The sequence below is a fragment of the Hydractinia symbiolongicarpus genome, chromosome 10 (assembly GCF_029227915.1).
Source record: "Hydractinia symbiolongicarpus strain clone_291-10 chromosome 10, HSymV2.1, whole genome shotgun sequence".
Classification (NCBI taxonomy): Eukaryota; Metazoa; Cnidaria; class Hydrozoa; order Anthoathecata; family Hydractiniidae; genus Hydractinia; species Hydractinia symbiolongicarpus.
The window spans coordinates 23752015-23779969 of record NC_079884.1 but is presented as its reverse complement, the minus strand read 5'-3'; the positions used below and the strand labels follow the sequence as shown (position 1 = coordinate 23779969).

At 32.1% G+C, this 27955-nt stretch overlaps 2 protein-coding genes across 3 annotated transcripts; one reads left to right on the top strand and one right to left on the bottom strand.

Moving 5' to 3' along the window:
* Positions 1-365: 365 nt before the first annotated feature.
* On the bottom strand, positions 366-1322 carry LOC130612987 (C-C chemokine receptor type 5-like). Its single transcript, XM_057434313.1, has one exon. It carries the CDS (start codon positions 1320-1322, stop codon positions 366-368), a length of 957 nt encoding a protein of 318 aa, XP_057290296.1.
* A 9135-nt stretch (positions 1323-10457) lies between these two features.
* Positions 10458-27702, top strand: LOC130612298 (chordin-like protein 1). Of its 2 annotated transcripts, none has more exons than XM_057433608.1 (15): positions 10458-10858; positions 19853-19914; positions 20296-20369; positions 20625-20673; positions 20884-21065; positions 21519-21612; positions 22221-22250; positions 22451-22554; positions 22941-23046; positions 24702-24857; positions 25174-25253; positions 25348-25444; positions 25592-25733; positions 26163-26311; positions 27285-27702. In XM_057433608.1, exons 1-15 carry the CDS (start codon positions 10851-10853, stop codon positions 27479-27481), a joined length of 1530 nt encoding a protein of 509 aa, XP_057289591.1. In that variant the 5' UTR covers positions 10458-10850; the 3' UTR covers positions 27482-27702. The 2 variants fall into 2 exon arrangements, with proteins under 2 accessions (XP_057289591.1, XP_057289592.1); XM_057433609.1 differs by lacking the exon at positions 10458-10858 and adding an exon at positions 14813-16796 and having other exon boundaries at positions 27285-27701.
* Positions 27703-27955: the final 253 nt, after the last annotated feature.

The window sequence follows — 27955 nt, the reverse complement described above, 5'->3', positions numbered from 1 at the left end:
TGTTGCTTTTGTTACAGAGACTATACAGTTTAATTCTAAAGAAATACTACAAGTTAAGACCGCTAAAAAAACGTGCTTCCTTAAGCAGGGAGAATGTGATTCAGAAAAAATATTTGAGCTCCAGAACTGCAATGACTTCTTTTATTTATAGTCACGATTCATTTCTCTACCGTTTTTGTACATTCCTAATATTCGGCTCAATGCCTTCGTTTACTTATTTGGTATATTTTAAATAAATTTAAAACCACATTAAGGTTGTGCCGTTGAAATGTCATATTTTTTGGCATGAATATGTCCAAATGTCGCTATAAAGTTTAAATAGTTCAATTTCAGTGGAATGTACTATTATGCATCAAATTTAATGATTATGTACGCATTTGTGAATTTCGTAGTGTGAAACTGACTCGAATAGACTTTTTAAACTCGCTGCTAAACGCACCGAATAGGATTGGTTCGAGAATTGCATTTACTATTGCAGGAAAGTACGCAAACCATTTCCATCTTTGCCGCTTGATTTCTCCATGGTATGTAAACGGAAAATGACCAACCACTGACAACAACCAATAAACAGCGTAAGGAATATGTGATACTATCCATAAGATGATCAGTGTGCCAGTCAACACAACTATTCGTTTGCGATATCTGAGTTTCGCAGTTTGAATCGATGTTATCTCGCCATGGAAAAATTCCCAAACAGTTAAAACAAACGCCACAAGCATGGTAATAATTGGCACAACTAATCCAACAACATACAAGGTAAAAACATACACCACTTTAAAAGTTGTTCCCCATTTCCAATATCTGTAACAAAAACCATCGTGATGTCGCCATAAGATTGCATTTGGAAAATGCAGGATAACACACACAATCCAATCGAAACACAGCAACTTTAACATTTTCTTTTTCGTCAGACCCAATCTAAATGGCTTCTTTACTGCTAAATAACGCGAGATTGACATCACACTCAAAGTATGTATACCACTAAATATGCCAACAAAAGAAAAACACTGCCCTTGTGAGAAACCACAAAATATATCAGTCAGAAATGTTGCGGATAATTCAGGATTTTTATGCATATCAATTGCTAACATAGGCAGAAGACCAGTAAGCATTACAATGTTGGTCACACATAGATTGACAAAGCATATGTTGAACTTTTTCAGCGGGGTTTTCATCAAGTAATGTGAAACACAAATAAAAATATTAAATGCAATTCCCATAATAGTCAGTACTGAATGCATCACCATAATGGCAATTCTTGAGGGTGTGTCTTTAAAGAGGTCTCCATGCCAGCTGTGGTTCCGAAATGTTGTTATGTTCATTATGTCTCACAATTTCTGTTGCCTATCTATCTCGTGTGCGACTCTCAATCTAAAATATATAGTAGCTACGGATACGAAAATAACAACCAGCTGTTTAGTAAAAATTAGATTTTCTTTCCTATTTGTTTTTGTATCATTGTTTTTAACTTTCTTTCAGCGTGTTATATTAATTTTTTTGTGAAATACTTTTCTTTGCTCATGAAAAGGTAAAAGAAAATATTGAGAAAATTAATTATCGCTTTAATGTTATTTTCTTTGTATCTTTTAAATGATTTCATAACAGAACAGTCTGTTTCAAATAATTGATTATTATATTTGCAACGTAGTTTGTAGTTTTAGACGAGGTATAGCCTTTAAATTGTGTGAATTTTCCTATCTCTATACGACGTGGAAAGTTTTTTTTTATATATCGTCGGAGCTGATTGAAAAAGTATATGTCGCTATAAAGAAACATTTTTATAGATTGAAATGAAATTACCAAAATTATCAACACCAACATCTCCTTAACACGAGATCCAAAATCGCCCTCCCTATAATAGGGTTAATACCCTTTTATCATACTGTATTATGTTTCTTAAATAACAACTTTTTTTGTCGTTTTCGAGCTAGGTATAAATTGTGATCTGTCTCGCTTACTGGATCATTTAAAGCCAAAACACCGGAAATTTGGAAAAACACAATAACAGGGCATCCTCGTACTGATTTTTACTAAATCTTCAGCATCAGCAAAAATGTTTTATGCAAAAATCTTCATCAACATTTGACATATATATATATACAATCTTTTAGTTAATAATGTATAAATACCGAGAAGTAATTTTCCTAAAACATACAGTCCAGCAATAAACTCTAGATTGCCAGATTAGCCAAAACTTAATATTGTTTATATAAATTGGTTAGGAATCTAGTATTAAAAGGGGGATGGTAGGTCAAACTTTTCTCAAAGAGATTAGGTTGAAAAGATATCATAGCAAAATTACATAAATATAAGAAAATGTTCTCTTTATACTTATTCACAAGAATTTATTTCAGCGAACAATTTGTAAATACATGTCTGACTCTTAAAATTTGTTGTGAACTTGTAAACTAAAGAAAAAAAAAATCATGAAAATTTCTTTTTGTAAAAATCACTTCTTTTAAAGATTACCTGTACCCACAAAAAACTTTTTCTCATAAAAAAGAAAACAGTTAGCCAGAAAAAGTTAAATTAGAAATTTAAAATACTTTTAAAATTTAAATTTTAAACCCAACGGAATTGACTATGAATATGTATCATTTCCTTATGCATTACCTGAAATTATGTCTTTATTCCATGTCTTTGTCTGCAACGAAACAACAAAATTATAGTAGCTAATGGATGTTTGAATGTTTCTACTAATTGCTTTTCATCCGATGACTTCCCATTCAATCACAACAAAGTTATTTTACGAGATGCTTAAACATAGTTATGTAGTCGGTGGAGTTAAATATTCGCTTTTAGATAATCACGTAATTAGGACAATATAAGTGATATGCAGTCGTGGCATTTTTAATAACCTTTCGTCCAAATTTGACAATGGTCTTTGATGATTATTCATATCTTGATTCTTTCTGCTTGATATTGGATTATCTATTTCTTCTACTTTTGCTACAATTAGATAGCTCTAATTCATGTTTGGTTGTCCTGGTTCTCTAGGTAGCCATAGCCAAGCATACATTTTATATTGGTGGTTTCAGTCATCTAGCTATATTTAGTTTTTACCATGAAGGTTGATTATAAGGATAAGATGTGTCATGTATTTTTTAACAAGTACTTCAGTCCATGCTCACTGCTCTGCAGCCACATAGATAAAAATACCCTTTGTCCCATCATCCAACTTTGAAATTTATAAAAGTGAATAACTGTAAGTTGTTCTTACTTGAAGCGTTTCAATAAAGTTAATATATCACAGAGAGCACTAGCAGCGCCATATCAACACTTTATTTAAATGTTAAACGTTAGTATAAAATGCAAAGAATTAGGAAAGAAACAACAGAATGTTACACATTTCTGCCTTTTTCCGTATGACACATATAATTCTTTGTGAGAAAGTGACTAAGAAACTTGACTACACTATCGAGTCAAACAAAAACAGGCAAAAATTTGTCTCTACACGCGCGTTACTCGTGCCCAGACTGGGCTGTATGAAAGGTCGGTAATAGCATAGAAAGCTTGATCGAATGTTTCCCTTTTATTTTATTGCGTTATAAATAGAGAAATTGTGTCAGCATCTATGTCTATAATAAATATGAAGTTTTTTCCCCTTGCGCTGTTTAAATTTGTCAAAGTTTACTGTTTGCAGTAAAGCTAGGACCTTACGCTATTTGCTCATATCCAAAAAGATGTACTACTTGTTGCTGACATCAGTATGACCATCTTCCCAAATTTCGAGGACCTCGTAGGCAAACTGAATTCTCCCGTGATGTGTAAAACTACCAGATTTTACTTTAAGTGAGTGAGTGAGTGTCGGCTGTTAAGAATACACCATTTTTTATATTGTTGTGAACAATGGTTAAGAACAATCGTTGTCTCAACAATTTTTGACAAGGACCAACACCAACTTAAAATTTCCTTGGAAGATATGCTGCATCTCTTTTCCGAAGACTTCTGAAGCATATTTATAAGCCTGGAAAACCAAAAAAAAAACAATGCATAAAATACAAAGCATGAAAACCACTTTCCATAAAGCTAACTAAAATTAATGTAACAAAGGGCGTTTGTTTTTTTGGTATTATTTAAAAGTAGAAAGCGTTTAAAATTTACTAGTGGCATTCTTATGATTGGAAAAAATTGGTCGTGCTGATGTCGGCTACATTTACTATGTTTCAAGAGTATGTATTTCACCAAATAACTTGAGATTCTAAGACCTAAGTCAGTGAACAAAGTTGAAAAATAAACTTTGACTATTGATAAGTTTAAAACGCCCGACTCTTATATAGAAACAACCACTTGAGGCAATATGGAAACAATCACTTGAGGCAGCACATTCGAAATTATCCTTCCTGTTTCATTATATATTGTTCATGAACGTAGCTAGCACCTTGTTTCTTTTTTAACTAAGGTTTCTACAAAATTATTAATTTTTTTACACAGCACGTTCTCTTGCTGCATTGCTTTATAGAAGTGGAATTGACTGGGTTATAAATTTTTCTACTTTTGGTCACAAACATTTTGTGACAATACTTAGAAGTAACTGGCTGGTTGAGATAAAGGGCTACGTTTTCCATTTTTTCAAATTAATAATGGATCTGATGAGTGGCCAATTTTATAACCGGAAAATAATTTTGCAATGACGTTAGGATAGTGCTGTAATAACAAGAATTATAACGAAGAAGATAGTAATAAAGCCGGCTATTGATAAATAAAAACTTATGACGTCTACGACTTGCTTTCGTTGTAGTCTGCGCACAAAGTTGTGAATAAATAAATTACCGCCTGAGCTAGAATTTTCTTTCACTATAGCATTCTGTGAATATATTAGAAAGAATATATTAGAAATTTCTTAAAACTTTTGTTAGGCCTTTTTTTCAGTTTCGTTATTTACATTGTTCATATCTAACACTACTTTTCTACATGCTGACATTCTCGTCCCCAGGTCTTCTTAGGCTTTTGTCATATTTAGACTGGACCTTAGTTTCGCATGTGGATGAATAACATAACGTTCGATTGTTTTCTTGACCAATCAAATTCAATACACTTCAAAAATGACAGGCGTCAAAAGGAATAACGTAAAAATGTTTTTAACTAATCGCATCAGGGATAAATCTTTTTGTCTACCTCCATGATTTTACACCATAAAAATGATAGCTACATTCAGATCACACTAAGTTCTTTTTATCCATTTTGCTTTTTTGCAAACTTTGCAAAGTTTGCAAAGTTTAAAGAAAGATCGTGTTGTGTACTTTGTCAATTGTGTGGTTTAGGTTCTATTTAACCTTTTATGACTTTGTCTACACTTTGGCTCTTAAATCAGAACTTTGGCTATGCTTTATGCGAAGTGTAACCTTATGAAAGTTGCTAAAACGACAGTTTCTAACACGACGTGTAAACTCTACATGACTAACTTGGCAAAATTTCTTGTGCAATCTACGAAAGAAGTACTAGGTTCTAGGTTGTTGTAATATTAATTTCGAATTATATTTTTTAGCATTAGAAGATAAACCAATGTTACTCAGATTTCCACTGGAAACTTTTAGGGAGAAGTAGGAATTGCTAAGGATGACATCTATATACGCAACAAAGAGTTTCTTTTGGCTGGTAAAAATCTGACCTTCAATGATAGTTGAATGACATTTTTGTTTTAACTAAGTTGTAATCAAGTTTTTTAAAATATTGGATTAGAATTTAATTATGTTTAATGTTCCTGCATGACAACGAAACGCCAGACGAGTTTCAAATGCCCAACTTTGATGAAAAGATTAGTGAATATCAGTGGGAGAACAAAAGATTCTAAACGTTTAAAATTCTCTTGGTAATAGACACAACGAAGCTAACGAAACGTTATTAGTGTTGACAGCTTCTATTGTTTATCATTAACTGTTTTTAATATCATCTACGATGGAGGGGTCAAAACAAAGTGGAGAGGCCTAATAATTCAATTTAAACCGGTATCAAATAAATTGACATATTTGGTGTTTTATTTTTATTTTTATTCTCGGTACTCTACTATACCAATGCAAAGAGTTTGTTTGCATAAGAAGGTTAATGTGTATTACCAACAGGTTTAACCAAACTAAATCAAAGCAAAGCTTAAAAGTTTATTTTTGCTGCTGCAGGAAATATGTGGTTTTATTTAGTAAAGCTCTTCTCCTTGAGGGTAGAAATATCTCTGCACATTCACTTCATGTCTTTGGTGTGCTATGAAGTAGAATATTTTAACTTGATTTGACCGAGACAAATGGTAGATTTGTTTTCCATCTGAAAAGTTTAACTATCAATTACCAACCCAAAAATTTTGTATACGTTTACTTAGATATACTAAGATGTAAGAATGTTAATACTTCTTCTTCTTTATAAACGTAGCCTACGGAGGAGAGCGTTAAACCACAAAAATTACTGTTGGTATCAGCTATAATTATACTTATTATTGCAATGCTTTCAGCTACAAGCTTGATCTAAACATGTTTGAGATATTCTATACGCTAAGAAAAAAATTGTTTATGAAATTGTTATTTATTTTTATAAAGTTATTATTAATGAGGTATTACTCAAAGTAGATTGGTACATTTAGGTATCTGGTATTGTATAGTTTCTGTTTTCGGTTCATGTGTACAGTAGTGTTTATTTATTTCCAATTCTAATGTTTACTTATATTTGTATAAAGATTTCCTAATGTTATTTTATGACTGTTGTTTGCGGTTAAATGAAAATTACCACTCTTACTGCCGCTGCGATTACAGGGCTAAAACTGTGAGCTTGCCTACAAGTATTCTGAAAGAGAAAGAGAAATATTTTTATTAGAAGCATGTCAAAGTTAGTTAAGTTTTATGGCATGAGTAAAATGTGATAAAAAATGTATGCCCATAGCGTTTCTTTGTTTTATGTTTCGTAACCAGAGCTGATGTGTAGCAGTAAAAAGAAAGTTTGATGCTTTTATAGAAATGCAAAGTTTTATAATTAAATGCGCTGTGAGAGATATTCAAAAAAAACGTTTGTATATATGTTTGATTTGTTATATCCTTGGCATTGAGAGGTGTGACCAGCTTGAAATTTGTTTTGTTTTTCAAACATATTATGGCCGAAATGGGTGATGTAGAGTAAGGATTGGTTTCACATACCATATTTTTGACAAACACTATCCGGTTATAACAGAAGAAAATGGCAGCATTAAATTTTTACTGATGTTAGTTTTTTTTCTTTAATGAAGGTGAAAATTTGTCCAAAATTCCTACATCTGCTTAGAACTGTTTGATAAAGGTAGTTTTGAGTAATAGCAAATATCTACAACAACTATGGAAACTAAACTTTAGCAAAATTGTGTCTAATAAATAAATAAAAAAGTTCAGTAGCTATATAGCTTAGTTATTCTCTTTATCATAAATTAGTAGTTGTGTAAGGGAATGATTCCTTTTGTAACTAGCATTTATTTTTCTGGCAAGTTAAAGCATTCTCACAAAACATATCTATTATGGATTATTAAAGATAAAACGCTACTCGTTTTTGTCAGTGTGTGAATGACGTTGTTTTCACGATTTTACATGCCATATGTTTTATGTTATTTTTGCTAATAATGTTATTAGCTTTTTTAATTACACTTGTTTGTTATTTATATCGTCTTTTTTAACTACTTACATCAAATTCTCAAGTATTGTTTACTTGATATTATTTCATCATTACTAAATATTTACATATTGTTCTCGAATTTATACTTTTTTCTCTATTTTGTTTTTTAGTTCCAACGGGGAAAAAAGTGATGTTCATATATATGTGTCAATTTTTTTTTTGTATTTAGTACCTCAATGATGGACTTGATACGGAAATTCTTTTCCTTTGTAAACAGAACTGGCGAAAGCCTTACAGCTGCAAATGGTCCATCATCCATACCGGGATATTATCTCGGTCATACATACACAGCTCAACCAACTCCAGAAGAACTACGTCGTGCAGCTTATGTTTTGACGATAAAAAGTAAAAAAGATCTGGAAAAAAATACAATTCCCATGCTATCTTTATGCTTTGAGGACAGTTTGGTTGTGCTGAGAGATGGCAAGAACCACAACTGTTGTCATTACGATATCCGTAAAATCGTTGTGTCTTGCGTTGATGCAAAAAATCAAAGACTGTTAGCTATCTTCTATCACAATGACAGCCCTTTTATAGCTAGCCCAACAATGTCACGTGGATTAGAATGCCACTTGTTTTTATGTAGGACAAAAGATATTGCAAAATTTGCAGCCAATAAAATTGGAGAATTGCTAGCAAAACAATATGACAAGCCACCTTCCCGTAGGCCTGTTAATTTTAATACCACCGATATCAGACTTTCAGAAGCGATAGGACAAAATGATGATCTTGACTATGAAAACATCACTAAATTTTTTCGTCAAAAGGTTTTTAATGATAGACATGATATTCCAGATCGTTCAATGTTATCTACACCTTGTGCGTCATTATCCACATGTGCAACGACCACTGGATGCGATTCGGGCCGTGCTTCTACTTCGGCAAGTATCGATATGAAGTGTTTTGACCCAACAAGCAGATACAGCGACACTAATGCAGATCCCGGTTACATTATAGAAAATCATTGTGATGCGCACACCAATCGAAACATTTATCAGAATCGAGATTCTGTTCACTACGATCTGGAAGAAGAGTATAAAGATATTATAAATCATTCCAAAAGTTCGTATGCTGTCAGGACGTGTGATGAGGCCGTGTGTAACGGTAGTGTTAATGTCGTGTCTGAAAACACACGTCATTTATCGAATAGTCAAATAAGCAAAAAATTACAAAATGTGGATATGGAATACAAACCATTCAAAATAAGTAATGATTGTACTGGGATAATATCGCACGCGACAGATGTTCTCACAAATGGTACTGTATACAGAGTTGATAAAAATGCTAATGCTACAATTAATGAAATGTGTGATGTTAAAATGAAACAAAATGAATTAGAACGTCTTCTAGAACTCGATGAAACTGACATATAAGTTAGACTTGTTTTCGTTTTTATATTTTTTTTGTTTCGTTTCATTTCGTTTCGTTTCGTATCGTATCGTATGGTATAGTATCATATCGTTTCGTATCGTATCGTTTTGTTTTGCTTTGTTTTGTTATGCTGTTTTTTTATTCTTGTTTTGTTTAGATTTGTTGCGTTTGTTTATTTGCTTTGATTCACAATTCTTGGAAAATTTTAAATTTAACTAAATATGCTGTACCTAAAGTAAGAACGACTTTATACCCATTTAGTCTTCACTCTTGGATATACTTTTCCAATAACTTTATTCTAATATATACTGCTCAAATAGACTAATTAATTTTTCTTGAGTGACCATAAGAAAAAGGGATAACATTTCAGACAGAAAAATAAATCAAATATTTGTTGTAAATTCAAAATAAAATATTTTACAAAATCTGTCAAAAATCAAAAATGACTTTAGCTCTCAAATCTCAGATTGGAGAGCTAAAGTCATTTTTGCAATGAATTGTTTCTGCAATGTATTAAAAGTGTTCGTTTGTTTTTTCACAAAAATAACTTGGTAAATTTTACTCACAATTCAGATTGGTTTTATAGTTTGTTATCAAAGCTTAATATTTACTGATCAATTAACAAAATAGAATAGACATCAAGATTGGTGATTCTTCGTATGTCTGTTTTCCACTTGCTCGATTGACATTTAATACATTGTTGCAGTTATTTAAGTCATCTTTTGAAGGACGGGTCACAGACATATTCAAGTATAAGCCATGCCAAACCGCTTCGCCATAATTTCTTGAGACTAGATTGTTCTACTGTTGTTGCTCCTATTCTGTTACTCATAAATAAATTCAATTATATATATAAGTATACATATATCAATTATTTTAAACATATTTATTTATTTATTTCGATAGGTTTATCTGTTTAAATATTGTGTCTCTTCCTTAGTTTAATGTTTCAGTATATTCGTTTTTTCGTTTTAAACCTATTCCTTTTCAAGGTTTCAATTTTTATTTTGGAGCTTTAGGTTTTGTTGTTTAATTTGAAATGAGAATAACATTTATCACCCGAAATAAAATTTTGACAACGATAATCTCGCGGCCTGATTACTTCATTGGCTTATTAAGTTTTGTTAAAAGCACAAAATAATAATTAACTTTCAGACGATAAAAAATTCTTTAAAACGGTGTAAGGATGACATTGGAAATATTGATTTTTTCGTCAGTGCCCTAGGAACCGAGAGGAAGGAGGGATTTAACCCTATTCGATCCGGGGTTTTTCGAATATATTATGAGGGAATCTATATATATATTTATTTTTTACACAGTTGTCAATTTTATTTTAACAAACCGTAGACATGTCAATTTCAATTTAACTCTCCTCCCGCGCTTTCTTATTTCGTTGTTATCAGAAATGAAAAGTGACGAAAATAGTTTAAACATTAGTAAAGAGAGCAAAAGTCCAATATCAGAAAAAATGACTTGTTTTTTTTTTGACGGCTGAGTAATATATTTTGTTATATGTACGCCTTAATGAATTTTAAGGTTGAAAACAAAGTTTGTGAAAAAAATGTTTAAGAAACGTTAAAGTCAAATATCCATGAATAAATAGAATAATGATTAAATGAATGAATGTTTATGGTCTTAAATTCTTTTGTGGAAAAAATAGATACTGCTTTTTAACTCTGCTGGACTTATTTCGTAAATTCTATCAACCCTGGGAATACGCATTGTACGTTTCCTTTAATGTCCAATCGTGCTAAGTATCTTCGAATGATAACAATGATGTGTGATATTATCTGTAGTCGTTTTTTGGTTTCATCAACTTTGTCATTGACAGAGAACTACCAAGAGAGAACTATATAATGACAAGGTAGGTCAAAGCTACATTTTTTTGATTCCATCCTCTTCTTACCACTCAATTTTTTCTAATGCTGTTTCTTCACGTCAGTTTCCTTGGATGCCAAATCTTACTAATTCATTTACCAATATGTTATTACTAGCAGCATATATTTCAGATAGTGCATGTCATATATCTTACAAAATAATTATACCACTTTCTGAGAATTTTTTTTTTTTTTTTTTTATTCAACCCTATTTAGGTAGGGGGGTTTTGAGGGCTCTTGGAAAGGTGGTGGAGACTATAAAAGCCTCAAAAGTGTCAAGGGTATAAGAAAAATTTTTAAGTACTATTTAAATGTGTAAAAATACTTGATAACGCATAATAGTTTACAAAATGGTTTCGAAATTGTTAAGGATGCTTGTCCATCTCTTTCATGACCATCTCCTGACCAATTAGTGTCCATAGTCCTTCCTTCAGCTCATCATGTTTTATATGTATATGTCGAATTGTATGTGTTCTGAACAACCAAATTTGGTACTAGTAAGACTAAGTTTAAGGCTAATTACAGTGCAAAGCTCAGAAACCTATTGAAGCAGGTGGTTTTATATAGTATGAATCAAAACCTCTCACAATTTCTTCAGTTTTGCATAAGGATCTGGAAAATTAGATTGATTTTTTAAACAAACAAACAACATCAATTAAGATAGAAGTACCACCTACGTAGAAGCTAGAACAATAACATTTTAGGCTCAACATCCTCGCATGGCAACGTAATTTATTTATTTTTGGCATGCCACTGAGTATTTTTTTTTCTTTTTGAGGTATGTACGCTTGTTAAAAAGACATAACTGGTTTGCTAATAACTTTAACGACTTATTAATAATATTGCGAAACCTGTAAATATTTAAAAACAAATCAATTTGGAAATCTATTAAAATCTACTATTTTTGTTTTACGTTACTCGCTAGTTACTCTTTTATATGCTTCTTTACTAAGGTTTGCTAACCGTCTGGATTTTACAAGCGGGCAATACGGTTTTTTAGGCATTCTGATTGGCTTAGCGCTCTTGACGATGGGCCTATATGTAGCGGTATTGCCCGCCGTCTAAAAAAATGGCAGCTTAAAATGTAAACAAGCGCGAAAAAGCAAGTTTCAAGAAGCATTGGAAATGATTATTTATATAACTTCTACAATACATTTATTGATAAAACCAATTTCATAGGATAGAAACAACAACAATGTCAAGTTTAACAGTTAAACTAACCAGATTCAGCAACATTTTGTCTGGATGCTTCATCGTAGTTAATTAGCTATATTGTCCATAAAAAAACGATGATCTGATGTTTTATTGAAAATACTAAATACAGGACGCAAATTTATAACAAATGCGTCCCCCTCATTTCCAGACTCGTTCCTTCAGCTTTTTGGTTACCCATTCAATACAAAACTTGTTGAGGCCCATATTATTCTCGGCTAGCTAGCTATATCTAAAGAAATTGCTTGATTATTCGCACTAACTAAACTTTAGTTTTACATTCAACTTTACATATTACTCTGTAAGTGTCGAACATCGTAATGTTATTTTTTACAAAAATTTATTCTTTTGAATTCTGCATAGAACGTTTGTTTTTAAACAGGACTGTTTCGAATTTTGACCTCGAGTGTTAACGAAAGTAGTGCTGGTTAATGATATTATTATAAGAACACTAAACCAAAATTCTTAATTTTTATTTTTAGCTAACTTAGTCGGTTAACAAATACATTAATAACCGATTATCCCGTGCTGTACCAAAAATATCGCCCAGAGTCATTGCACCAACCTCGCAAGCTCGGTCGACACTTAGACCTCAGGCGATATTTTGAGGTACAGCTCGGAGAAATCGATTATTATTGTGTTCGAACAAACTAACATATGGGGGCGGGAAACTATTTAATTTAATACAATTTGAATCTAAATAATTTAAACATATTTAGGCTCAATTTGCAGCATATTGGATTTATTTATTTTCTTTGATCTGTTGTTATCTACTTATGTAGTGTGCTGTACTCTTGCTGTATAGTGTCATTGTGATTGGTATCTTAGTAGATGATCAACGGGGTTTGTGTTGGCTGTAGACTCTCTATACACCAATTTCTGTGCGACGTTATCTCTCGATTTTGTGATGAGAACAACAAACATGCGCACCCACTTGTGTAAATGGAAAATATAGACAACGGACCATAAAAGTGAAACATATCCATTTAAACAAATGAATGTTCGAGTAAAAATAACAAAAAAAGAGGATATAGTCATAAAATAATAAATTAAATTCCCTTTGGATTTTGTACTTCCGAACATGGATTTCAATAATACACACAACCCTATACTTAATATTTGTGGAAATAGTGGTTTTGGCTATTTCGCCAAATGGATGTACAGCATCTGCTCCCAGTACTTTGACAGAGGTGTAAACTACGTCGAAAGTTCGTTAGCTGCACTTTCCACACTGTCTGCATTATAGAACAATCCGCTCGGCGGCCAAAAACGTTTAGGAAAATCGGGGGAATTGGAGCCAGATTTAGGATCTAGTCAAATAACCTAACATCCTAAATTCTAAGTTCGCTGTGAACAATGGCATAGAAATGGCTTTCTCAATTATTTGTGGTTTGGAATTTCGAAATCAACCTTTCTTTCCACTGATTAATATCTGAAGATACAATTTACTCACATCGACTCATATAGTCCTGCTTTTTTATTCACAAGAACATGTACACAAACAAAAAAATCTAAGATGTTTTGTAAACTTTTGTGAACATTAACAAGGACCTATATAACGGATTTCGACGGGTGACACTTAAAGAGAAATTTTAAGAATTTTTTTTAAATTTTTTGTATCATTATAATGTTTATTAAAATCTAGAATTCTTAATATCAGAAGTTTTTTTCTAGGCATTTGAAAATTATATCAACAAAGAGATGTGACTGATGTAAATTCGATGTATCAATATTGTCCGATTAATACTAATGCAAGATTGTGGAAAAAGGGTTGCCATGGAATTGTTTACTCCATGTGATACATGTTACACATTCATGTTACCAATCGGACAACGGGCTTTCCATATATATCATTCTCTTAAAAAAATTTTTTCTAAATATTCTGCTTTTTAACATTATTGAAGGGTCTTCCTTTCCTAAAATGTCATTAAGACAAAAGCAGCTTTTTCGTTCATTTCTTAAAGAAGGACAAAATCGTCAAATGGGCCAGGTAAATAGCATTCAAAATTTACAAATTTTTAGCATGCCCGCACAACTAAATAATCCACGTCTGAGCTAATTAAGGCCTCCTTAACTCAGCGAAAATTGTTGATGTCGGCAACATGTATCACAAGAGCTTGGGTTTAACCCGTTGATTATAATTATATTATACCGTTATAATGAAATTTCCTTCGATGATCATTTTTTTTTTTTTGCGATCGATATTTTTGGAAAGTCAATTTCCACTACAGCTAGCGATTGATATTGAAAACAAAAAATTAACATGGCACCCTTTTGAATCGGGAGAAGCTTCATCCTTGCATTTTAACAAACTAACTTAAAACATGATTTTTTTGTGTGTTTTTGACAAAACAAGGGGTGCAAAATTGTTACATGAAAGCACCTTAAACTATTTTAATTAACTCACAGTGGAGTGATTTCGAAGGTTTTTTCGCCATACTTTATTGATTATTTATAATCGGTCCAATTAATGCATTATAAGCTGATGTCTAGCTGTATATACCGAGAGATTTTATGCAAGATCAAAAGTTTAGACCGAACTTGCGAGGTCGATATGGTGATCGAGGGTTAGATAAAACAGTTTATATTTTATTAATATGAGCAAAAGTTCAATATGATTTTTCATTTCATTTAAAAAAAAACAATGTATAAGAATGTTTTAAACGCTTGTTGATTCTTAAAGCTCATTCTTCGTCAGCAGAGTCTATCCTACAACCTTGACGCTGTTTTGCTTGTTGCCCATTGTCCTGATGGATGTTTATAGTAAAAACGCAGTAGATTTAAAATTATTAACATTACTTGCTGGTTTTTTTGCCGAAGTGATATAAGATTTTGGATTTAACGTAACTTAATTTTTGAGCCTGTATGTAGATATGTTAAATTCTCCGGCAATGTTGTTTGTTTACATTTATAGCTGCCATTTTGGTTGCTATGAGGTTATAAGTTATATTGTGCTTTATTAAACTTTTAGCTATTTTCAACTGATGTAAGCGGGGAATCCGCAGCACTGATTGGCTAAAAAGCCTAAACAACGGGCTTTATACAGCATGGTATAACCTTTAACATTGTAGCAATTATAATGGTAGCTATAAATGTAAACAAATACGATGACCAAGAGTAATATTTCTCGAAAGAGATAGATAAAGCAGTTTATATTGTATTTATTAACTCATAGCCATTTTTTTTTTTTTGGGGGGGGGGTGTAAAGACCAGGATTGTTTTCTAAAGATTTACCTGTGACGAGGTTGTAAAAACCAGGTTTTGTTAAAAAAAAGAATATGTTCGACTTGAATTCGAAGAGTACGGCAAAGAGTCTCCATGAACCAAACAAATTATACTGTTTATAATATGCTGTTTTAGAATGTTTCATTTTATGTGTTTTAAACATTAGAGTATATAAAGGAGTTATCCGATTTCATTCATTGTTTTGCTTTATTCAAACAACAGATCTTATTAAAGTTACTTTTTTATGGTTATTTAGCGAGGTAATTTACGTCTTATTAACCTTTCAGTCCGTCTATATTGCACAATATAAACCTCTGTCACTCGCATAAACCTCATTGCGTTCGGTCCATACATCGTGACCTCGGTCTAAATTTTCCCTTATAGACCGGCTAAACGGTTACTATGTCATTTAATCTGCACGTTTTGGTTTGAGGACCAATTAGTAAAATATGATGAGGGTTTTAAATATGTTATATGCATTGTCTGTAGAATATAAGGAAATAAGTTGCGCCACATCAAAGAAAAGTAATTTAAGGAAGGTGAACCGATATCTGGAATTTCATTAGGTAATTTTGGCTAAAAAGAAAGTTACTAAAATAAAAATATAAAGAGCATATTTTAAATGAAACTTTTTGCCAAATAATCACAAGTATTTCAATTAAAGTAACCTGGTTCTTTTTAACCATTCTTGTGTTTAGCACATTTTATTACTACACAAAGGGTTTGTTGATAAAAAGAGGTTACCTTTGCATTTTTCCTCACGATAAACCTTGTATTGTAAATAGGTTTACCAAGTTATAGCAACAGAGACTTCAAACATCAAAAATGTAAACCATGGGGAGATATCTTAACATGAAAATATGAATTGACATACAGGGTACATGTATGTGTAGAATCTGCAGAACTTATTCAAAATTCGTCTCGATTATTTAGGACTTTGCCTTGATTACCCCTGAAATAATATGTTGATGTAATTAAAACACATATGTGCGTTCGTTTTATACCAACAGGCCACGTTTTAATTATAATAGCAATATATAGTCATGACGTCACAAGAATGAGAAATTTGAATAATAGTTATTAAATTAGACAACAATTTTCACGTGAAGTTCCTTTTTTCCGAATGTTTTGCAATATACCTCCTGCTCCACAATTATTCTCTCCTTTTTAATATCCCGTTTGTTTCTTTCAACTTGCATGCTTATCGCAATGCAGTGTATTCGTATTTAATTCAAAAGAATTTTAAAAGAAGGTTAAAGCAATCTTTTCACTGAAAACTGCAGGAAGAACCGGACTTTAGAATAAAACAGTTTTTTTAAATATATATTCACATTAGGAAACTATTTAACATGCACCGGCTTGCTATAATTTTTGAAATGATGATAAAGTCAAAAGTATTTTTAGTTTTTTACAGATTAATTTACTATCCCATCAGTGTAGAAAAGTTTTTATGTGAAGCATCATCGTTTGTTAAATACAAGAAAAAATGTAAGAATCTTTTTGTTGTTTTCTCTTAGTAACAATGGTAACAAGAGCGAAGCTGAAACTGAGTAGACAGCATTACATGATCTTATATTTTTCACCAGTACTGGTTAGCTTTGGAGCAAAAAAATCCACACAATATTATGTTAGTTTAAATCGCAGAAAGAACGCTGAAAAATGTGTAGACGCTAAATTTATGCTGTCAAATAAAAAAAAAGTTGTAAAATTGTGTAGAAAGATTTGAATTTAGAAAAATTATCATTACTTCGTTAAACATAACTAAAAAATAAAGATACAGGTTTAAATACAGGTTAGGAATGTCTGAGTCTGATGGGCTTGTTGGTTTTTTTGAAGTGTGTGTGCTGTAGCTATGAAAAACTTTAAATATATTTTTGATCGTTTCTCAATCATCTATGTATCTAAATTCTTACTAGACTTTCATTCAGCTTTTTAAGTCTGTATTCATCCAACCTGAACTAAAGTCGGATTTACACCTAGAAATGCAGCGTATCGTATCGTATCGTAAAGTATTATTTTACTTTCAACGATTGGTTCAAAAGATAAATATTCTTAATTACTCTTCCGGTAGTTTAATTGTTGATAAGCGTGCTACAAAAAACGTTGAATCCAACACAAAATCCAATATAAGTGTCCACATATATCCACCAAAAGATCAAGCTTGTCCATTAGATCAACTCGTTTCGGCACGATACGCGTATCATTTATAAGTGGAAATCCGGCTTTTTAATGACAGTTTACCTATATGCAAAGATAACACGTTTTAGCTAATTCTTTTCTTGTGTGACCTTATCATGTTAAGAAGGTTAAACAGATTTTGTAGAAAAAAGATTTCCGTTCCTGATATGAGAAAAAAGTTTTTTAGAATTGTTTGTGCATAGAAATCTTATTAGCTAAATACATTCTATTGTTTCAATGTAACTTGATTTTCAGACGACGCAAATTGCCCGCAAGCCACACATCCTGAACTTTTATGGCTAAATCGAGTTGTAAAGTATCTACATGTAAATTTAATGATGTGTGCAAAAAAATTCTTATTTTACTGTTTGAATATAACAAACGTTTCTGCAGATAAATAGAGCTATTTCCGTGCCATTGATGGTAAATTGAATTAAAAATAATCAAATTACAAATAAAAAACACTGTGGACGGATTTTCTTTCACAAATTGATCTGTATTCCATTCCTGATAATTTCAATTACCATAATAATCACTTAGTACATATATACCTGGCAACCAAAAATTCGAAAAGCAGACAGTGTTGTTTTAAGAAACTGTTCTCTAAAGTGTAAGAAACTGTACTTCAAAGTGTAAAACTTTTAAAAAATAATTTTAGCTACTTAAAAGTTTTGTGATAGGGATAAGTTCGGCGTCAAATCATGCACATAATAAAATTGACGCCGCAGCAAGGTCGAATTACTACTATTAATTCATAAGTCGTTATCCACTTAACTTTAAGATATCATAATACGGTCATATTAAAAAGAATTAAATTTTATATCCGAAAGTGCTTGGTTCTAAAATGAAAGATTGTCAGTGAAAAACAATGCATGCTATTTCGAGTTTGTCGAAAAAATAGTTCGGAGTCTGATATATATGATAATTTCCTTTCATCCTCCAAAAATATATAATTGATGTAATATGAATTAGAATACAACAGTTCGGAGTTTAAAAAAGGTTATATATTCTACAACAGAACTCTGTGACTGCTACCTATTTACTTCCTTATCGATATTAATGATATTAATTTACACCTAATGTTGAAAATTGATACATCTTTCCTGTAGGTCAGCCTTGTCGTTTCTCTTATGTTATTACCTTCTTTAAGATATTATTATGCTGGACGTTTTAATATCACAGATCATTTTAACTTTTAACATTTGTCATCAATCATATCAATGACAAACATATTAATGCTGATGGGAATTAGCTACTCCGGGAGGGCATCCATTGCAATTGATACTGTCGAGAGAGGATTGATTGCACTGCTATCACTGATAAGTCATTAGAGGCTTGCTTAATCATCTTGTTTCTCTTTTTTCAAAAAGTTTCACATTAAAGAAAGCATGACAAAATTTTCACTCAGAAATGTTTATTCAATTACACACATAATCAAAACAAAAAACAGAAATTAATAAAAATCGAAATAAAAAAATCCTCCTTTCTTCATCTTCTTTTTCTACAATTACGGATAATAAATTATCTTCACGATATATGCCTTTCCATTGTATTGCGTTTCCAAATCGAATTAATGGCACCCTGAAATTTCATGTAAGTAAAAAAACAGTTTAACAGATTCAAGACAATTTAACAAACCGATTTTAGGGAAACCTAATGCATATTTTCAAATAAATTCATCTTGTAAAGATTATAACTTACATTTCAACCAATGGAGTTACACAATAATTTTTTTAATTACATTTTTCACATGGTCTAAAAGTGTGGCGTTCCTTGTATTGTTACTTTCGGAAATGTTAATAAAGATATATAGTTCTATTTTAGGTTTTAGAAAACATGAAATTATTCAAGCAGTGCATGATATTACAAATTAGTTTTTATATACCCAACCATAACCATACCTAAAAGCATTTAAACACTTTCAACATAATATAGTTATAAAAATGGGACACACCCTAAACAATGTCTGGTATGAGATTTTTTATATGATTTTTCATTCTAGACGTATACTGCTATGATCACACAATATTGTGTGGTAGGGAAATATGTTAGTAATTTTGTCTCTACCGCCTTGCTTGTCATTTATGGTCAACTTTTGTGTTATTTTCAACTAATTTTGTCAAAGAATGTGGATATAATTATTTTTATAGTTAACAACACGATGTTAAATTTCGTTGTCTGTTATTCCTTTGTTCTTTTTTTTGCTTTTGAAATATTAAAAGTTAGAGGCACATGAGTAGAGAAAGAACTTTTAATATTCCGTCTTCCGAGAACTATTAACATCATGCGCTTGTATGTTTCGTAAAAATTAATTGTTGAATTTTGGGCCATATTTTTCATTTTTGTTATTAACATTTTTTATTTAGGACAATTCATTGGAAGAGAAATGTGTTTATCTTCATTAACCTTGTGAATGTGATAAAATACGGTAAAAGCACCAAAGACTTTGTTTATTATTCTCCACCATTGAGTATATTTATCAAATTATGTTGCAGATTGTATCCCCGTGGCTACTTTCTACCAAAATTGGATATTCCCTTTATTAATGATCAATGCATGTTATGTAAACTTTAAATGTCACCCTGCTAATATTTTACTTTCAGCTTGAAAATTACATCACATTTTATTTATTTATTTATTTGTATAAATACAGTGCAGATAAAGAAGTGACCTTTATGACACATTTTATTTTGTAGCTAATGTATATTAAATCAGAAGATATTAAGTAGCCTAGCTGTCTGGGTCCCTTTCATGGAAATGCTTTTCACATTAAAACTCCAGACTGACAAGTTCTTCAATCTATATTTAGCAACAGCAACTTGCATTAATGGAAAGAAGAATGGGGAGAGCTGGACAGAGAGTTGCAAAGCTTGTTATTGTTCAGTAAGAATTGTTTATATTATAACTGTGAAACTGATTTTGTTTCCCATTTAGAAGATACAAGGATTTTCTTACCAATTAACCGTTTTCCATTTCTGTCTACTTTTGATATTATTGCGTTAAATTTCATTGGACTGCTTCCTGATCAGTTTTCTGGCTTGTCTTTCATTACCCCTTGACGATGCTTTGACGTTTAACTTTTAAATTCGCAAACTCATAAAATTCATTTTATTTCTAAATATTATATTATTTTTTTAGAATGATAAAATTATATGTAAAACGCTTTGCCGTCGACGTGATCCAACAGGTAGGACGTTTATTTTCGTGCTTGACCTTGCCATGACTAAAATAAGCAATAAAACATCTGTAAAATTTGTTTTTAAAAAGATTTTGTGAAACAGAAAAATATTTGCGCAGATAATATAAATGAAAAATGTTCAAAAAATATTGGTAACTTAATGAATCGTGTAATCAATAATATCTTTGACATGTATATCATTAGAATTCTTTTTATCAGAATTCCTTCAACGGCAGTCTATGCGTTCTAACGATCAAGTAAAACCATCTAAGCCAGCATTACTACACGGCGCGTGTTCCCATGACAACATTCAGCGTAAACACAACGAGACATGGAATGAAGTGGGACAACATGCTAGTTCACTCGATGCTACTAAAGAATGTATGCAATGTAATTGCAATGTGAGAAATTGATAATTTTCTAAATTTGTTTTGTTGACCTTTACTCGCTTCCATTAAAGAATGGTAGCTGCTAAAGGTCGATTTCTATACGGCAGCATTATCAGGATAACCACTAAAAATTCATTGAAGTTAATTTTATCTTCGGAAAAGAAATTTTTGCGAATTGGCGTAAATTTCTTATCACGCAATATGAAAAAGTCAGTCATTCGTGAGAATTAATTCCCGCAAATAAAACTCTGAAATTCCCACATTTACGTAAATTTGATAATGTCCGTATAAATTTCTTAAATAGAATAGCATCGAAAAAATAACACAGACATCTTGCAAGAATGTAAGATGGTAATTTCTGCCATAAATTTCTATCTTTTCCAGCGCAAATTACTTCTCGTAGGGTATTAGCTACATATAAATGTTTACGGCTATTCTGTTAAACTTTTATTTATTTATTTTTAGAAAGGCAATGTAATATGCACTATACGACAATGTGCGCCAACCACATGTTTAAATCCCATAAGAAGGGAGGGTACTTGCTGCCTTGTTTGTCCAGGTACGTATTATATATAATATGGCTGCAAGGATAATCTTCTGCAGATAAAGTTAACTTTACGAGGGTATTCTTGAAACATGCTTAACTTTATTAGCATGTATTCGCATTTAATTTTTTCTAAAAAGATACTTTACAATATCCCTAACAATGAAGGACACCTACTTTCCCGGACATAATATTTAGATGAATATCGCAGTTTTATGGGTATTTGTTGAGAATAAGAGCAAACAGTATCTCCTAACCAATATTCTTTAGCCTGTAGGCTACGAAAGCTTTTAAGGCTAGCAATGTCAAACATCCGCTAGTCACAGCTTCTGCAATGTCCGCATTATAGAATAATTTCAACCACAACGAGCAAAGGTCCACAAAATTGGGGAGAAGGGCTGTACTGGCGACAATACAAAAGGTTTTTGGTATAATTAAAAAAACTGTGGGATTTAAGTTCAAAGTGCATATGCCTTGTATAGAGAAACTGCACATAACTGATTGTTTGGATGACTTTCAAAATTAGGCCATCCTTTCCAGTATACAATGTCGGAGGTGGTATCTATATTTAATCAAATTTTATATTAAAAATTTAAAAGAAGTATGATTTTTATCTTTTATAGATGACGTAAAAGAACAATCAGCAACAGATGGTAATTTCTTCTTTTTCATTTTTATAGCACGTACCTAGGAAACGTCTTCTTGTTAGCAGCCTATGTGTTTGACCCAGTAAATATCTTGTTACGCTGTTTTTGACAAACTGAAAATATCCATAACTTTTGCTGACGATGTTTCATTTTTCCGCCGTCTTTCGTCTTTCATCCTTACATTTATGACATGAAATTATCTTTAGTGTGTTACGAATCTGGATCAGTTTTCACTGAATCTACCACATGGAGAATGTATCTGCCATCAGGTGATAACCGTGTCCGCTGCCTGGAATGCACCTGCAAGAGGGTATGACAATTCCGATTAACATTACTACTTTAGAAGGCAAAATCAAAACAAAGAAAATTATTGCAAAGAAAGTCATTCCAAAAAAAGGTCATAAGACTTTAACAATGCAATGAACTTCATATCGTATTCACAAATATACTTCAAGGCTTTTGATGTCACATTAACAAATGAATAGTTTTTTGTTTTTTGTTTTTTTGTTTTTTTTCAAGTGTAGTGGTTAGCCATAATGAAAATGAAAATTGTAATGTTCTGACGCGTAAGAGCTGTTTTTAGTAAGATCGAAGCGCCTTATTGCTTGTTTACTGGTCCTACTATACTTAGCAACTGCATCAATAAATTCTTTTTGTACCTCTAAAATATCCTAAGTTTTAATTTTTAACTTTTAGGAAGATGACGGAGAGTTACATATAGTCTGTCCCAAACACTCATGTCCACAATTATCATGTGCAGATGTCGTTGGAAAACCTCGACAATGTTGTGGAAATTGTAAAGGTATATTTTCACTGTGTTATGGTGTTTTCGTTTTTAAATAAAAGATATTGAAGTTAGAGCATGTTAAATGTGTGAGCGGGCAATAAGAGATTATATCAAATCAAGCAGCCTGATTGGCTTAAGATGTTTAATTATTGTGCAAACAGGTTACTGCTTGCTATTAATTCGCGAAGTTGAAATTTGAACATGGTATGCTTTTAATGTCAACAAAAATGAGGCAAGGGGGCTCTGCAAGTATATGATATACTACTGGTAATATGGATTTCTGTTAACATTGATCAATGTTTTTTGGTAAAACCTTCTCTGAATAGTTGCCCCAGAAAATTACTGCTAGATAATTCTCAGTTTATAATTAACCCTACCCATGGTTACCTTTTATCTTGGATAGTTGCATATTTCAATGTATTCTTTACACGTAGCCATTGAATTTCACATTTTTGGGTAATATTCGATCTCCGGATGTGCATCGTTTGATTATGTACCATTCGCACATAAGGTATATCGCACGAATATATATATAAGCCTTGTCCTCGTAGGTAGTTTCCTCGCCGTCTTTTCAGCATTTGATTAAAAAATAGCATGAGATTAATAGGTCAGTCGGTAAAAGCAATCGTATGGAGAGTTTGTGGGCTCAAATCCTACTCGTTATACCATCTTATATTGCTTAAAAAACACAAACTTAGTAATAGCATGATCTCCAACCGGGAAAGTTTTGTTAACTTTGTTTAAACGGGAGAATAAACTTCGACGGGACTTTTTCTTGCAGATGAGCTAGTTGCCAGGTTTAAACTGTTCTAGATGTTATATAGGGCGTTCTTCTTCAGAGAGTTGATGTCCAGAACGGAATTGTCCTACAATCGTGGTCACAATATGTTAGGACAAGACAGTAAATTTCAAAGTTCGCCACCACAAGTAATTGCATAGGCTATTTCTATATTAGATTCACACATCTTGAACTTGTCAAAGTTCACTAATGTTCAAAGTGATAATTGTTGCTGACGTCAGCAAGACCCTTAATCACGAATTTCGGTGCCTTCGTGGTCCCCGACGTGAATTATTTCGTGTGCGGGCGTGCTTAAGAATGTGACTCGCAACTTTTTAACGCTGTCTGTCTGACCTACGTGTGTGCACAAGTAGCAACTTTGTAGTCTGCCGGCGGCAGAGCATTGACTGTTTGACTGTTCTGTCCATAATTGAATAATGAGTAAAAACTGCCTTTCCCTCAATATTTTTGTCCACGATTGTAGGTAGAAGTTACCCAGGGTGGCAATTATTCAGAGATAACCTGTACCGATTTTCTTCTCGATTTATTTTTTGTATACAATCAAAGTTACCATATTTAGATTTGAGATCCATACGTTTCTATGATGTTTTAGCAGGCATTACCAATCAAAGATAATTGGCTTACACAATACTCGAACATCTTTTAATCAATCTGGCTGGTCCAACTAACCAATTTAATTTTTTAAACCTTATTCCCCGCTTGTCTAGGTAATAAAAGTTTGAGACAATACGTGTCCAAAGCAGCTAAACACATTTGTTTAATAAAATTCTCAATGACTCTTGCTTATCTAACAACGTTATAATTTTCAGTCAGTGCAAATTTCCATCTGACTGCTATGTTACGATCCATCTTAACAAGAACTTTATTATAGACGGTGCATCAGTAGTATCAAATACAACGACAAATCATAAAGAAGATGAAGAATCATATTTACCCTTTACCTTTTTATTTAATAACAAGCCTATTCCCAATCCATCTCAGAACAAAAGAAAAAAGAAAATCATATTAACCAAGAAAGGAGAGAAAGGTTAGAATCTTTTGATTATATTACCATTTATACTATTATTATTATTATTATTATTTCTTAATGTATCTTATCAATGCGATACCTGTGATGATCGTAATGTTTTATGGTCCTAATTAGGTATACATCCGCATTTGCTTATCGCTTTTCCCTTAAATAGATTTTTTTGACAAGCTGCTTTGATAAACCCACTTTCTAAATATTCCTGCGCTGTGGGCCGTGCCACGGGCGCCGTGATTTAAAAGCGAAATTCCTAAACACTGGGCAACTAGCTTATTTAAAGTTTTGTAGTTTGAATTTTAATACTACTGTATTATAGATTGCTCACTCGATAATACGATCTATAAAGACGGTGAAACGTTTATGCCATATGGTGGTTGCATACGATGCCTTTGTCAGGTAATATTGATGTTCAATATAAATCAGCCGACAAATACTTCGCTTTATTAGTGGGTATTTCTATTGGTTAGTGTGTATTCGTTTCATTTTATAGAACTCACACGTTAGTTGCAGTAAAGTTATGTGTAGGAGAGATGGTAATTGCAAGCATCCAGTAAAACGATCGGGGTTGTGCTGTCCGGTTTGTCCAGGTATAGCTTTACAAGTTTATTTGAGTACTTAATTTTTTTTATATTGTTGAAAAGTAATGATTCGTTATTTTATATATCATATTCACTTGTAAATGAAATATGATTTTAATAATAATTTTTCAAATAAGTCTGTGGAATTTCTTGTAGGTGTTTCAACCTCCGAAGCAAAAATTCAAGAGCAAAAAAATATCTTTGCTATAACTAACAGGAACAAAGGTTGTTCCAGCAAAAGCCGAATCAAAGTTTACGAACATCAATCTGTCAAGAAAGATTCCAGCACACTTAGAAGGTAACATGAAAAGCTATCATGATTAGCTACTGTGATCGTTGCATGCGAGAGGATCTGGTGAAATTATGCCTATTTTATTCTCTCATTCTTTTTTTATCATTAAAATATTATATTTTGGTGTAATTACTTGAAGAAAACAGACTGTGTTCCAGATATTCATGAGGATTTAAAATGTAATATCATCGGAAGCTTTTTTTCCACATTCTGTTTAAACTTCATGAAAGCAAAATAAATTTATTCAGCCTATTTTTAGGGTTTCACATAAATTCCCAAAAAAACGCCAAAAATTGTCCAAAAATCCGAAAAACGAAAGTCAAGTTAACTACGTGTTAAAAACATACAGAATTTTTTATCCTGTTTGTTACTTAAAGTAATTTTCTTGCTCTTTTATTAAATTATTTTTTACTCGCAAATATTTTTTGCTTTTAGACTTTATTTATTTGATCGAACAGCAATCGGCCAACCTGCAGAAATGCATTCCTGGGTGCTACAGGGTGATAAGACTGAAGTCATTGTTTCTGAGATACTGGACGCCCGATTAATGGCAAACTGGACATACCTTGGCTCTATAAAAGAGAGTAAGTAGTCATAGCATTTATATCTATTTTTGAAATAAGCTAGCTGAGTAAGCCCTCACATCTAACAATAGGTTCTTGCATACCTATTGCTCAAGTATTTTATTGCTAACACTTCTACTAACAGGGTATTAAAAGGCATAACTCCATTTTTGTTACTTTCTTGTCATAAGGTATTGATTGTTATTATTATCATTATCATTATTATTATCAAAAGTATTCACTAAGGATAGCCTCTTCAGTTTCTTTTTTGGCATTACTATCAACGAGAGTCCTGCGAAGGAAGTCCTAGTGCATTTAAAGCTCCCAATTGAGCTACGAAAGTTGTGCAAGCACAGCAATCGCTCAACTAGGCAACTGCCTAAGATTTAACACTATTCTCATGCTAAGAACTAAGCAGAAAGAATAGATTCACCATTATAGTCTGTGGCATGATTCGACCAGGGTTTGAACCTAAGAGCTCCCGCACTGGTAGCGAACGCTCTACCACAAGGCTATCAGTCGGGTAACTGTTTGTGACAATTAGTGTCATTCTATTCTTGCATCTTTTAAAACTTTCTAGATGTCTATAAAAAAGGACATTGTCTAAACTTGCACAAATGGAAATGCTACCAAGTGTTTTACTACAACTTAGCGGATAGAGAGAAGTTTATTTATGATGCTTTTATATTTACAGTTATGTTTGCACAAATTTACTTACTATTTTTTGTAATTTCGTTAATTAATTTCCGATTTAATTCTGATACAAAATACGATATGCATGACTAGAAAAAAAAATGAATACAAAGCTGCAATATTTGGTATCTTGATTTTAATTTTAGTGAAATGCAAGAAATTAATTTTTACTTTGTTAATTTTGTCTCTCTCCTCCGAAAAAAATGGCATTAGCCGTGACCACCAACATATAAAATTTAAAAATCTTCTCATCTCTGTCCCTTGTCCCTTATTATTAGCTAGCATTTATTATACATTATAGAAGTCCTCAAACGAATACTGCGACACGTGGAAGAATTAAAGCATCTAACTGGGCGATTATTATGCATAAAGAAAATATCCTGGTTGCAGAATCTTATAAAAGAGAGATCAGCCAAGAGAAAACGTGTTTGCAAATCTATTCCTTCAACGAACTTTGAAACGAGAGGTATATTTAAATCCTTAAAAGAGGGAGAATAGAACGTATGTATAAAAAATGGACGTTGCATTCACTTTATTTGTAAAACTGCATAAATTGTTAATAAATTTAATAACATTAAGATAATAAAAAATGTAGTTTTTTTTATTAACCAATAGAAGTTGTGAACAGTTAGCAAATCACCTTGCATTTACGTGGTAGCTATTAACATTGACTCCGATTGCTCGCATCTAAGCGAGTAAACAACTGGACGACCACACAAAAATAAAACACGACAGTTTTGTACATTGTGTAGATTATGTGGAATTGGTGGTAGCGCATTTTTATTGTAGTCATAAGGTTATATAATCGAGTCCCCGCTCCGCTTACAGGTGCAATGTTATCACCATCTGCAGGTGGCAGGCAAGCAAGCGAGAACAATGCTATGCACATCTCTGCTGGTTGTTTCTTAAGCACAGTTTCGCGGTTTGGATTTATTATAAAATTATTTCTTTATTCTCAAAAAAGGATATTTT